The sequence below is a fragment of the Macaca mulatta genome, chromosome 1 (assembly GCF_049350105.2).
Source record: "Macaca mulatta isolate MMU2019108-1 chromosome 1, T2T-MMU8v2.0, whole genome shotgun sequence".
Lineage (NCBI taxonomy): Eukaryota > Metazoa > Chordata > Mammalia > Primates > Cercopithecidae > Macaca > Macaca mulatta.
In genome coordinates, this window is record NC_133406.1 from 192,616,047 (window position 1) to 192,629,256 (window position 13,210).

General features: G+C 41.9%; 1 protein-coding gene across 2 annotated transcripts in view; it reads right to left on the reverse strand.

Moving 5' to 3' along the window:
- LOC106998463 (selection and upkeep of intraepithelial T-cells protein 1-like) overlaps nt 1–13,210 on the reverse strand; it is a 215,810-nt gene that overhangs the window by 125,137 nt on the left and 77,463 nt on the right. Inside the window, exon 3 of one of the 2 annotated variants that reach the window (XM_077957855.1) lies at nt 4,032–4,117. The exons of the other annotated variant lie outside the window; for it this stretch is intronic. Coding sequence (XP_077813981.1) covers nt 4,032–4,071 — 40 coding nt within the window. The 5' untranslated portion in view covers nt 4,072–4,117. The remainder of the gene's footprint in view (nt 1–4,031; nt 4,118–13,210) is intronic. 2 annotated transcript variants of the gene reach the window in all.

The window sequence follows — 13,210 nt, forward strand, 5'->3', positions numbered from 1 at the left end:
CATGTTGTGCACATGTACCCTAGAACTTAAAGTATAATGTAAATAAATAAATAAATAAATAAATAAATAAATAAATAAATAAAATTCATGCGATCATAAAAAAGACCTAGAATAACTAAAACAATTCTGAAAAAGAACAATGTTGATGGGATAACTCTACTTGATTTCAGGACTTACTATAAAGTAACCAAAATGTGACATTAGAATCAAACTAGACAAATAGATCAATGGAACAGAATACAGAGTCCATAAATGGATCCACTCATGTATGGACAACTGATGTTTGACAAAGATTTAAAAGCAATTCAAGGGAGGAAGGACAGACTTTTCAGTAAATGTTGTTGAAACAACTGGATGTATGTAAGCAAACAAAACAAAACAGAAAGAGAGGGTCCAATTCATAATGCACACCATATGTAAAAGATTAATTCAAACTATGTTGTAGATCTAAATGTAAATCATACATTTATAACATGTTTCAGGAGAAAATCTTTGTGACCACAGGATAGGCAAAGTCTTTTAGATTCAACATCAAAGTACAATCCATAAAAGAAAATTTTGATAAATTGGACATTATCAAAATTTAAAACTTCATACTTCAAAAGACACTATTAAGAAAATGAAAAGACAAGCTACAGAATGGGTGGAAATATTTGCAAAGCATATATTTGACAAGGGACTTGTATTCAGAATCTATAAAGAGCTCTCAAATTCAATAAAAAGAAAACAAGTAATCCAATTAAAACATAGACAAAATATGTGAAGAGACATTTTACCAAAGAATATATATGCATGGCAAATAAATGCATGAAAAGGTGCTCATGATCCTTAGCAATTTTAAAACCACAAAACCACTACACACCTATGAAGATGGCTATAATCTAAAAGACTGATCATGTCAAGTGTTGGCGAGGATCTCAACTTGATACTCTTCTAATGGGAATGTAAAATGATAGAACCACCTCAGAAAAAATAGTTTGGCAGTCTCAAGATCTACAGCTACCATATGATCTAACCATTCCAACTAAAAATATACAAGCACATACGTTCATACTAGACTTGACATAAATGCGAATGACAGCTTTATTTGTAATAGCCCCAAACTGAAAACAACTCAAAGGTCCATCAACAGGTGAGTGGATAAATACATGAGTGTATTTACATACCATGGAATGCTACTCTGCAGTAAAAAGGAATGAAGAAGCCATACAGCAGAAATATGAACAAATCTCAAAATATTTATACTAAGTGAGAGAAGTCAGAGAGAAAAGAGTGCATACTGTATGATTCTATTTATATGAAACTCTAGAAAATGCAAACTAATCTATAACAACAGAAAACAGATCAATGGTTGCCTGGGAAGGGTGGGTGGGGGATGAGATGGGGGAGTAATCACAAAGGGGCAAACTTTTACCAAATAAAAGTGAAGATGATGGGTCTATTCACTACCTTCATTGTAGTGAGGGCTTTAGGTGTGTATATACGTGTCAATACTTGTAAAACTGCACACTTTAAATATGTGTAATATGTCTATAAAGTTGTTTTTTAAAAAAGCAGCAACAGCAAATCTTGATCTCTGGTTCATATGTACCCTCAAATTGCAGTGAATTTTGAAGAAGCTAAGCTCTTCCTAGAACTTTCCCGCTAAGTTCCACTGTGCTCTAATAGGGATGTGCCTGCAAATTCTGCACATCAGCAAACTTCTAACCAGGAACTGAAACTCTCCCTGTCCCCACTTCCTGTAGGTGCTCCCAGTCTCTACAGGGCTCTCTCTTGGAACCTCCTCCCTGACTTAGATTAAGTTAGGAGAGAAGTGGGGGTTGCGGGTGAGAAGGGAGTATCCCCTCTATAAACATTGCACTTTCTGAAATGACTATAACAAATTTCTGTCCCTCTCCTGACCTATCTTCTTGTGCAGACTGGTGGGGGACAGGGAGTGGGTGGTTCTTCAAAGCTTCAGTGAAGATTAGGCATACCTGGGATGTTTATTTGCCTCCAAAGGTGATTTCTGACCCCGATTGTTAGCAGTTGCAGGGCAACCTCCTGCTCAGATGGAAAACTCAGGAGAACAACCTCCTGCTCAGACAGAAAACTCGGGAGAAAGGGAGACTTGCTGACTGGTTCAGGCCTTGCGAGATGAGGAGGCTTTTTAAGTGGGAAGTGGGTAGGGGCAGCCGTGGGTCCAGAAAGCTTCAAGCTGCCTATCAAGCTAAGAAAGTAAATCTTTAATGACTTCTCTTTTGGGAGAATTAAGAGTTGGGGCAGCCAGATCGGGAAGGCAGCAGAGTTTTGTCTCAGGCTTTCTTCCCCTACACTCTTTTTCCCTTTTTTTGCTCCTCTTTTCAGCACTCAATGTTGCTGATGAAGGAGACATAGAAAACTCTTTTTTGTCTAATATTTTTCTACTATGAATGTAATTTGTAACATACAACTGTTTACTCTTGACCAAAAGTAATTAAATATTTAAATCATGCACACATCATGTCAATTAGATTAGGTTTTAATGATGCCTGCTGTATTCTGGAGGTCCTGAGAGATGGGAGAAAAAATATCCTTGTAAAGGTCTCATAGGAAACTCTAGAACAAGTTTGTACAACCGATGGGCTTGCATGGGCCGCATGCAGCCCAGGATGGCTTTGATGCAGCCCGACACAAATTTTTAAACTTTCTTAAAACATTATGAGATTTTTTTCAGTTTTTCTTTTTTAGCTCATCAACTATCATTAGTATTTTATACGTATTTTATATTTGGCCCAAGACAATTCTTCTTTTTCTGATATGGCTCAGGGAAGCAAAAAGACTGGACACCCCTGCTGTAGAAGATTCTCTCTCTGAACTGTTATCTAGAGTTTATCATTTACTCTTTGTTCCCATAAACTGACCTCTCACTTCTAACCTGGCATGAAATTCTCTGCCTCGTCTTTGAGGCTCTTGAGCAAGCCTTACAAGGATGTCTAAGACCCTGACACCCAGCCCAGTTGTGGTTAATGTGAAACTTTACAAGCAGATCTGCCAGTGAGCATTTTTCTGGGTTTCCAACCTTGCCCAAATGGGCTAAATCAATCATCGGTCTGACTGCCTTCTGAGGAAGTCAGGATAAGGGTCTAGTTATTTATGACAACCTCCTGAAGGCTTCTCTCTGCGAACTAGTTCCCCAGGAGAGGAGGTGGTCATTAAACCACCCACCTCCACTGTGCCCTTCCCTTACAAACAAGATCTTATTCTTTAAGTGCGTGCTGATGCCAAGAAAGAGATTAGTTTGGTGGAGGAGAGGGAAATTCAAGCAAAAACTTACATTGGATCTTAGAGCTACAGAAAAATCACCTTGCCCACTCTGTAACAAGGGCCCTAAGATCCAGGGAAGGAATGTGTCTGAGCCTACACATGCCATTCAGAAGCAGGACTGGAACTAGAAGTCAAGGGCCCCTCTACCCCTCAGCCAAGGATTCTTTTCTGTAGCCATTTTTATTTTCAGAGAAAATTTCTGAGTTACTGCAAGATGTCTCAGAATCCTGCAAACATATTCATTTTTCTTTCTTTGAGAACTGAGAACTGAGTTTCATGATCAGGATGAAACTTCCTTTTCTGGAATGGGGTACCTCAGAATCTTATTTTGGTTGGAAGAAGGAGAGATCACCTTTAAGAATGCAGATAGAGCTATAGAGCAGGAGAAACCCTTCCAACAATCCCTGGGAGGTCATTTGTATTAACTCCTTGTTGTAGATTAGCAAAGGGAAGATCAAAGAGTTAAAGCAGTTTGCCCTACTCAGTATTTGAATCCATGGGTGATTAAATTTGAATGATTTAAGAAATAAAAGAGAATAGAGATGGAGGCCAAAACAGCACCTTTACAGGTTATAGTTGGAGACAAATGGGTCTTCTGGCAGAGAGTGAATAGATGCTCAGCAAACCTGCTTCTTCTTGTTGCTGGCCATCGTTAGACCACAGTTTCCAGCCTTGTTCCTTGTATGTGGTCATGTGACTGACTTCTGGCCAGTAGAATGTGGGCAGAAGTGTTACACATCACTTACCAGTAAGATCCATAAAATTCTCCAACATATAATTCTCCATTCTCCCTCTTTTTCTTCATCTGCTGGTTGAATGATCCAAGAAGGCCCTAGAACAAGATTTTTCAACTTTAGCACTACTGGCATTTAGGCCAGAAAATTCTTTATTAGAGATTGTCCTGTACACTGTAGGATATTTAGCAGCATCTCTGGTGTCTACCGACCAGATGCCAGTAGCATTTCCCACTCTCCAGTTGTGACAACCAAAATGTTTCTAGACATTTCCAAATGCCCCATCTGTGGCAAAATCATCCCCGGTTGAGAACCACTGTTCTAGAAGATGCCAGAGCCACACAACAGAGGGAACTTGGGTCATGAACGACTGCATGAGGCAGAGCACCCTTTTCACATCTTTCAGTGACATGAGCGAGAAATTAACTTTTAGGCTGGGCATGGTGGCTCATGCCTGTAATCCCAGCACTTTGAGAGGCCAAAATGGGCAGATAGATCTCTTTGCCCATGCTGGTTTCATGGGCAACATGGTGAAACTCCATCTCTACAAAAAATATATATATGTATACAAAAGTTAGCCTGGTGTGGTGGCATGTGCCTATGGTTCCAGCTACTTGGGATACTGAGGTGGGAGGATCACATGAACCCAAGAGGTCGAGGGTGCAGTGAGCGTGATTTTGCTACTACACTCCAGCCTGGGTGACAGAGTAAACCCTGTCTCAAAAAAAAAAAGAAAGAAAGAAAGAAAGAAAGAAAAAGAAAAAAAGAAAAGAAAAAAGAAAAAAAGAAAAGAAAAGAAAAATAAAATAACTTTTACCACAGTTTGGGAGATGTTGGTTCCAAAGGTATCCTGAATGACATAGTACAGCTAAATCATCCCCCTAAGTAGGCAGACTTGCCCAACCAAGCAGAGCAGTCCTATGCGAGGCCATCCTTGGCTATAAGGACAAGGCCCAAGAGCAAGAGCAGAAAGTGTGCTTCTCTTAGACAGACAGTTCTCAAGATAAAGAAAGTAGCAGAACTGAGCTTTATATGCCCTAAATTTCTTCCCAAATTCACCAATCAGATGTCACTTCTCATCTACAGGGGCAGATAAATCTGAAATGTGCAGAATGAAAAAGGCTTCTTCTCAGAAACTCCCTCTTCATGAAACCAGGAGGCTCTGTTCCAGGAGACCCTAGAGCCTACTGTCTTTCCCCTGCACCAGAAGATCTGACTCAGTACAGAAAATGACCTGTATTCTGCTCAGTATGCAATATGGCCTGTGTTCTCATTTTCTTATTAAATGCTTTATCTTATTTTGTTATCGAAGTCAAGGCTCAGTCTTCGGCCAAGGTCGAGGGTCCGTCTGTGACTAGACTGAAGCCTCACTTTGGGACTAGCCAGATTCAGGCCATCAATGACAGGAGTTGGTCTGTGACAGGAAAACAGAACTGGGCTGGAGAAGGGTAAAATTCATAGCCTCATCCTGAATTAACTTATGAATTTTGCCCAGTGTTCCCATCACACAATCCATTTCCTTTCTTCATTGTCCTTTATATTTCCATTTACTAAATAGGCCAGTGACATACTAACTGCTTCCCATAAAGCTGTCAAGAGAATGCAATGAGTGACCTCAGTCCAGGAGGAGCAGACCAGTGAAAAGGAAATAACTGACTGGAAGCCAAGCAACATGGATCCACATCCAGATCTGATCTGCCACTAACTGATGATTCCAAACTGGACATATTACTTTGCTTCTCTGGACCTCCGTTCCCTCGACATAAAGTAGGAATATTAGGTTGGGCATCTCTTTTAACTTTATTTTAACTGCACTAAGAAGTATTAAATCAAGATCCTGTCTTACATCTACCATTAATGGTAACCACGTGCTGCTGCTTTTCCCTCCCTCATCGCTCCTCAGGTCCAGTTCAACTTTGGATGTTGTGAAACTCATAAAGCTGCAATAGCCCATGATTGGTCTTCTTTATCTCAGACTGTCTCCAAACCCCAGCCTAATTCACTAGGAAAAAGACTAGATACATTCTTAGGACCCTTAAGTTATATTATCCTAGAATTCTAGGATTCTAAGATTCTCATCTACGTCTTTACTATTCTAGATTCTAGTCTAAATAACTGGTAACCTAAAAAGCCTCGAGTCTTAATTCTTGCTTTTTTTTTTTTTAAGACAAGGTCTTGCTCTGTTGCCCAGGCTGGAGTGCAGTGACATGATCATAGCTCACTCCAGCCTCAAACTCCTAGGCTCAAGGGATCTTCCCACTTCAGCCACCAAGTAGCTGGAACTAGAAGCTTGTGCTACCATGCCTGTCTATTTTTTTAGACGGCCAGCACAGGCTGGCCTCAAGCTCCTGGGCTCAAGTAATCCACCTGCCTCAGCCTCCCAAAGTGCTGGGATTACAGGCATGAGTCCATTCACGGCTCTTCGAATCTTAATTCTAAAGCCCTAAAAGTCCAGACTTCTAACTAACTTGAGTTAAATGAGGTTACATAATAGTAATAGCTCAAATTTTCACTGGCTCCTGCCCCCAAAGGTCCCAAATTCCTCATAGGTATCTTTCATGTCCTTATGAACACATTTGGTCAGTGAGAATGCAGTACCTTCTGTTCCTCTCTGCAACTTCCAACTTTCCCCCACTCTTCAGCCAGGTCTACCTGTCTACCGCCAAGTGTTACCTGGCCATTTCCCACCCCTACCTCCACCACACACACACACCAGTTAGCTACATCTGTTTAGTCTCATCTAAACCCAATGGAAGACAGAGGCCTAGACTCAAACTAAGCTCCTCACTCTGAAATTCTTATCATTCGATATCTCGGTGCCCCGTATTTCTGTTTCACATAGTTTAGAATTCCAAATTTCTCACAATTTATAATCTGACTATTCTTGGACATTAATAATCTCAGCTTGAAAGATGTTTAGATTCTAAAACACTATGCTTCTAATTCAGTGGGAGATGCCAGAGTATCTCCTACTCCCTCTCAGAGACTCTGGAATCAAGGAAGTCAGAGAGGCCTTAGCCAGCTTTGAGAGAGCCTGTGAGAGGGAGTAATAGGTCTAAGGTGGGAACACCACCACATGGAAAGAGTGCTGTGGACTCAGGGTGGAAGGAAGAGCAATCAAGCTTCTCTGTAGAATGCCCAGAGTGGTCACACCCCAGCAGGCTTCCCAGGCCCTTGGCAAACTGTGAGCACCAACTTAACAACCTCCAATCAAGTGTGTTATTTATTTTACAAGTGACTATAAATATCAAAATAAAACTGAGAGTTTATGTACATGAACTGGGCCCAGAGCTATTAAACTGCTAGTGGCTGTACATTTAGGAAGTTCTCCTCCCAAGGCTAAGGGTGGGACCGCCTGGCCTCTTGCAGGCTTGGTCCTAGCCCCACATCTCCCAGGGTTCAGAGTTTTGGAGGCCTGATTCTTCCCAGCTTGGCTGCAGACCCCTCTAGCTGTGATGAGTGGTGGATACATGGAGTAGGTTTCAGAACAGTGGAAGTGATTTAGGCTTGTGTTGGGAAACTGGGGCCCTGTTCAAATATCTGATTTCATAAGAAGCCCAGAAGGCTGGCAGAAATTCTTGGCCCAACACATCCCAGAGCCAGGAGCATCATCTGCAGCCAGAAGCAAGTAAGTCTCAGCCTGGAGGAAACTGAGGGCAGAAAGAGAATTTTCTCTGTTGTAGCAGGGCTGGGCCTTCAACAGAAATGGCTCCAATATACTCCCTGGTGCTATGGAGAAGTTTTGACACATACCTCTATCAGCCAATCAACTCCTCTGTGTGTCAGTCAGTATGAGGGTCAGCCAGGTCTGTCATTCATGATCATTATCAATAAAGCATTATCACTGACATAAAGCCAGCCCTTAGCCTGGTCTTCAAATCTTTTACATCTTGATCTCAAGCCCTTTCCAGTCTCACATTCTGGCCCTCTCCATTGTAAACCCCACTGGTTCCCCCAAAATCCTACTTCGCACCAGCACGTCTCAGCCTGCACTCTCTGTTCCCTCCCTCTTCTGGTGGTCATTTACTCAACTCAGATGCAGATGAAATATTTCCTTCTCCTCTATGAATTCTATTCTAACTCCCTAGGTGCTGGGGTCATGCTTCTCTTTAGTACTTAAAGAACTACTTTGTAATGTTCCATTTAAATGTCAGCCTCCCTATTAGACTGCACCATTTCTCATATCTGCATTCCGGGCCCCTAGCACAGGGCCTGGAATGGTATTTTATTTGGATATTTGCAGACATGGAGGAGTAGGAAGTGTGGTTAAAGCATGTCAGAATAAAATGGAAGAATCTGTTTCGATTCAGTGAAAACAAGGTGACCTCTGAAAGGATAGCAGGAGAAAGGCCTGAGTGAGACATGAGGACAGTTTGTGCTGGGCTTTAACCCCAGAGAGATGTCTGGCCTTTGTGCTGCTGCTCCTCTCTTTACCGATGGGATGATCACAGGCAGATTACTTAACCTCATCTGTAAAATGATGGTGGCTGTGAGAATTAACTGAGTTCATGTGTGTAAAATACTAGGACAGTGCCTGGCACATAATAAACATTAGAAAGGTATGAACTTTTATAGTAGTAATTGAACTGTTGGAAAGGGTAGTGGTGGTAGTAGTGGCATCATTGTGTAGGTTATGAGGAAAACAAAGCCTTGCTAGCCAGGTTGAAATAGGCAATAAAGGTTGGCTTCTAGCAGAAATTGAGGCTTCCCCACTTTCACCAAGGTTACTCATGCTGTGACCCACATGGATAAAGGTCAAGGGCACTGCTGAGGCCACAGTGAGGGGAGAGTTCTCAGTGTTCTAAAGTAATACTCAGGCTGTCTGTCATGTAACATAGTATGTTTTGGATTTAATTCCTTTTAGGTCCCAGCCCTGTGTCTCTCTGTCTTTCTCTAAGTCTGTGTCCATCTGTCTCTCTATCTGTCTCTCTCTCTCAACTTGAGTGGAAATGTTTTCTTTCCCTTCACTTTCCTTTTCTTAGGTTTTTCTGTTTCATAATTCTCTATCCTTCTCTTCTACCTTAAAGACATGACTAACAGCATAATGTAGTATAAAGAACATCAGATGGGGAGTCAGAAGACCTGGGTTCCAGCCCTAACTTCTGGTGGAATCCTGGTCGAATGTCTTCCCTCTCTGAACATAAGTGTCTTCCTCTCAACAAAGAAGACCTCAAGTTGCATGTTGTTCAAAAGCCCTTTCTGATTCTGAATGTCTATAGGTCTCTGTAGCAATGCTCTCATATTGAAATTACTCTGTGCCTATGGAAATCATACAGAGAATTTGGTTTCATTCATTATTCAGCCAATGTTGATTGAGCACAGATAATATGTCAGACATTCTACTGGGTGATGGGGATCCTGGGGTGAACAGGCCAGACAAAGTCCCTGCCTCAAAGGAGCTTACATTCAAGAGTCTTGAGGAAGATTAGATGATAAACATGTTACTTCACAATCACAGCTAAAGATAAGAGGAAATGATGTGCACTGCACACCTCCCATGGCAGGTGGTATGCTAGACGATCCTCACAATCACCTTAAGAGTTATTGTCATGACCATTAACGACTAAAATGAGGCTACAGTAGCTTAGTCAATGTCACCCAGCTAGGTGCGACGGAGAAGCGTCCAACACCACACCTGGTGTCCTTTTCATATGAACACACTCTTTGTTCTCTCTGGATTCTGCATCCTGAGGTCTGGACACACCAGGAAAGCAAATATCAGAGCCCCACCTTCTCAGGAAATACCCCAAGGCACTTTCTCTGGCCCTTGCTGGGACATCTATGACATCTATGCTTCAGACCACCATAGCTCACTCCCTCTGTCCCAACGTCTCAGCAGGGAGAGCTGTGAGATTTGTAGTTGGATTCTGCCCTCCTGGCCCATATCCCTATAAAATAGCAAGCAGAGAAAAGAGGGGGGAACACAATTTTAAAAAATAAACACTGATGCAGATAAGAAATGACTGGGGAGTCTTGGGGATTTATGCCTCATGAAGTGAGATGGCAAAGGAGGCCAGACAGGGAGCAGACAGCCCTGACGCCTCTGCCTCATGGATAATTTATCCCAGAAAGTAGAAGCCTCTGTTTGCAACTTACACAGGCCAGAGTGGTTTTCTGGGTCCTCCTAGCCGACTGTCTGAGGAGACCCAGGCTGAGTCAGGAGTTTTGTTTTTCCAGACTAAACCCACATGTGTGATACTTTTTTATTTCTTTTCACTTCGATGATTTGTTGGAGGTTCATCTTACACTCCCAGTGAGGCTGACAAGATGGAGACCCTTGTCCCCGCTGGTCAGGTGAGAAAGTTGAAGCTAAAAGACCCTTATCCAGGCCTGCCCAGGGAATTGGGAGTATGAGCCATTGATGATTGACGTTACAGCTCCCATAGGTATGCATTTCCCTCCTTCTCATTCTCCTTCCCCAACTCTAACCCACTCTTAAATTAACTTTGTTTAGCCAATGAATTAATTCAACTAGTCTTTATGGAGTAATAATATGTACTAAGACTGCTGCAGACACAGAGATGAACAAGATAAAGGCAGATATTACAAACAAATGAGCACTTTTTAAATACATGTTGTTGGTTATTATAAAGATTATGTTAATTGAGGGTCTCTCTCCAATATAATAATCAGCAGAACCGAAAAGCAGAAAAAATTAACTAAAAGCCTTAGAGAGAAAACGAGAGCAGTAATCAATGCTTGGGTCAAGCACAAGAAAGATTATTTGCTGGGTTCTTCTGAAGCAATTCAATGGGCATCGGGAAGTTTCTTGTCCTGGATGATGTCCCAGCAAATGAGTTCATGGATAGGAACATGCTTCAAGATTAATAAGCAGCTGACAGTCACACTCTATTGTGATGTGAATGCTTAACTTGGCTGTGTGGCAGGCCCTCAAGCATTTTTATATCCACCAGCTGCTATAGAGGTAAAGCCCAATCTTCATGTAGGATGAAAAGAATTCAGGTTTTGGAATCTGATTAACCTGGTTTTTAATCCCCACTAGCTGTATGCTTAGAGCTAGTTGCTTAGCCTCTCCCAATCTGTTTTCTCAACCATTAAATACAGATAGCAATATATACCTCAGAGTTTTGCCTTGGAAACAAATATAAACCACATTAGTCCATATTTCATGTGAGGCCCCAAGATAATGGATACCACTTCTGCAAGTGCAGTGCAGAACCAACCTGTAAGAACTGAAAAAGATGGTATTAAAAGCTACTTTTGAGGTTCCTTGCTCACTACTCAACTCTGGCATATAAGAGAGGTGGGAGAAGCCAAGAACAAAGTGGGGGATTAGATAGGGTTTTTCTGGAAAGGACTGTAAGTACATCATGTGTCTTTGTCCACTCCTTCCATTAACTCAAGCCTGGGGAAAGTGACTTTAATGGGATAGTTGGAGAACGTGATGTTTTCCCTATATTTGGGGGATACTATAAATTGGAATCTGATTCCCACTGCTAAATGTAAAAGGTTAGATGCCGACTGACCAGCTGCCCAACAGAAGAATAAAGGGACGTTGCTGCACTGGGGACAACCTAAATTCTCATTTTATCAAGGTAGAGAATGCAGATGTGTTCTCTTGAACCAGATCTGGAACACATGAGAGAGAGATGCTCTAAGTCTTCTTAAACCCTGTCAGTGGACCATCTAGTGGGATGAAGGACCTCAGCATAAAGAGGCTGGTGGTGCTGGAAGATGCCTAGGGGCTGGGGAAGGAATCTGAAGGAGCCAGCTGGAATCAAAATGCATTTACCCACATCAGGGATCATCTGCATGAGTTGGGGGTGGGGATTCTCAAAGAACCCATAAAAATACCCAATGAAAGAAGAAGTAAGGTTAATGCCTGCCAAGCTCAGAGAGACCCTGAATCTTCAGTTCTATACTCGTCCAGTAAGAATTCTCCTGTTCCTCTTCCTTCTTTTTCTCTTCCCATTCCTGACAATAGAGATATAAAAAAAATCCACAATGGTTAGCAAGATGTAGACAGAGAAGGAGAAAGAAGAAACAGCCCCTTTCTCACTGCAGAAGATTGAGCCGCTTTCTCACTACAGGCCAGCAGCAGTGCCAGGTTCAAGCAAGTAGTGAGGAAAAAAAAAAATCTTGCTTTTAAAAGAAGTTTGAAGTTTATTACTGCTATTATTATTAACAGGTTAACAGTAGTGTTACAGTTTAAATGTGTTCCCTGAAAAGCGTGTGTTAGAAACTTAATCCCCAATGCAACAGTGTTGGGAGGTGGGGCTTAATGAGAGGTAATTAGGCCATGAGGGCTCCACACTCATGAATGGATTAATGCCAATTATAAAAGGGTGTGAGGCTAGGAGTTCAATCTCTTGCCCTCTCTTTGCCTTTCCGCTATGGGATGATGCAGCAGGAGGGCTCTCGCCAGATGCCAGATCCTTGATCTTGGACTTCCTATCCTCCAGAACTTTAAGAAACAAATTTCTGTTCCTTCTACATTACCCAGTCTCAGTTATTCTGCTACAACAGCACAAAATGGACTAAGATGAGTAATAGTAATATCCTAGACATGTTAATTACTGAGCAGAAACAATATTTTGTGATTTAAGACAAATGGGGAAATTTGTGTTACCTAAGAGAAAACAGAAGAGTCAGATTTCAACAAAAAGGACAAAAAGAGACTCAGATGGGCAGAATGACTGATGAAAGTTGTTTCTTGATTATTCCCCCATGAGTCTGGCTTATTCAATGTAACAGTTACATGAGATAACATTGTCATCCCTTCCTTGAACACAGTTGGCCTGAGTATATCTGAGTTTTCATCTACCATGTCTCTGGACTTGGTTGACCAGCAGCGGACAAAGTCAAACAGCTAAGTTGTCTTCGAGCAGCTACTGTGGATCTGGCCTTTTCTCTAACCCAAGGGTAGAGATAGGAGAAGACTCAGTCTTAATCCTTGGCCAGCATGCAGTTCACTGGGTTGGAAAGCCCCTTAGAGATGTACGGATGGGGTGGCAGAGACCAGAGACGGGTTAGTTTCCCAAATTCATTGTACAGTCAGGCATGGAGCCTGGTTCTCCTCTATCCCTCTTCCCTAGCTATCCTATTACTCCCTCCACACAACCTCCACCTGGAAACCTAAGACAGGGTAGAATCAAGTGCTGGGTTGACCAATCTGATGGTATCTACCATTTATTGAGCATCTACTATGTGCCAGGTTTCTTACATAAGCT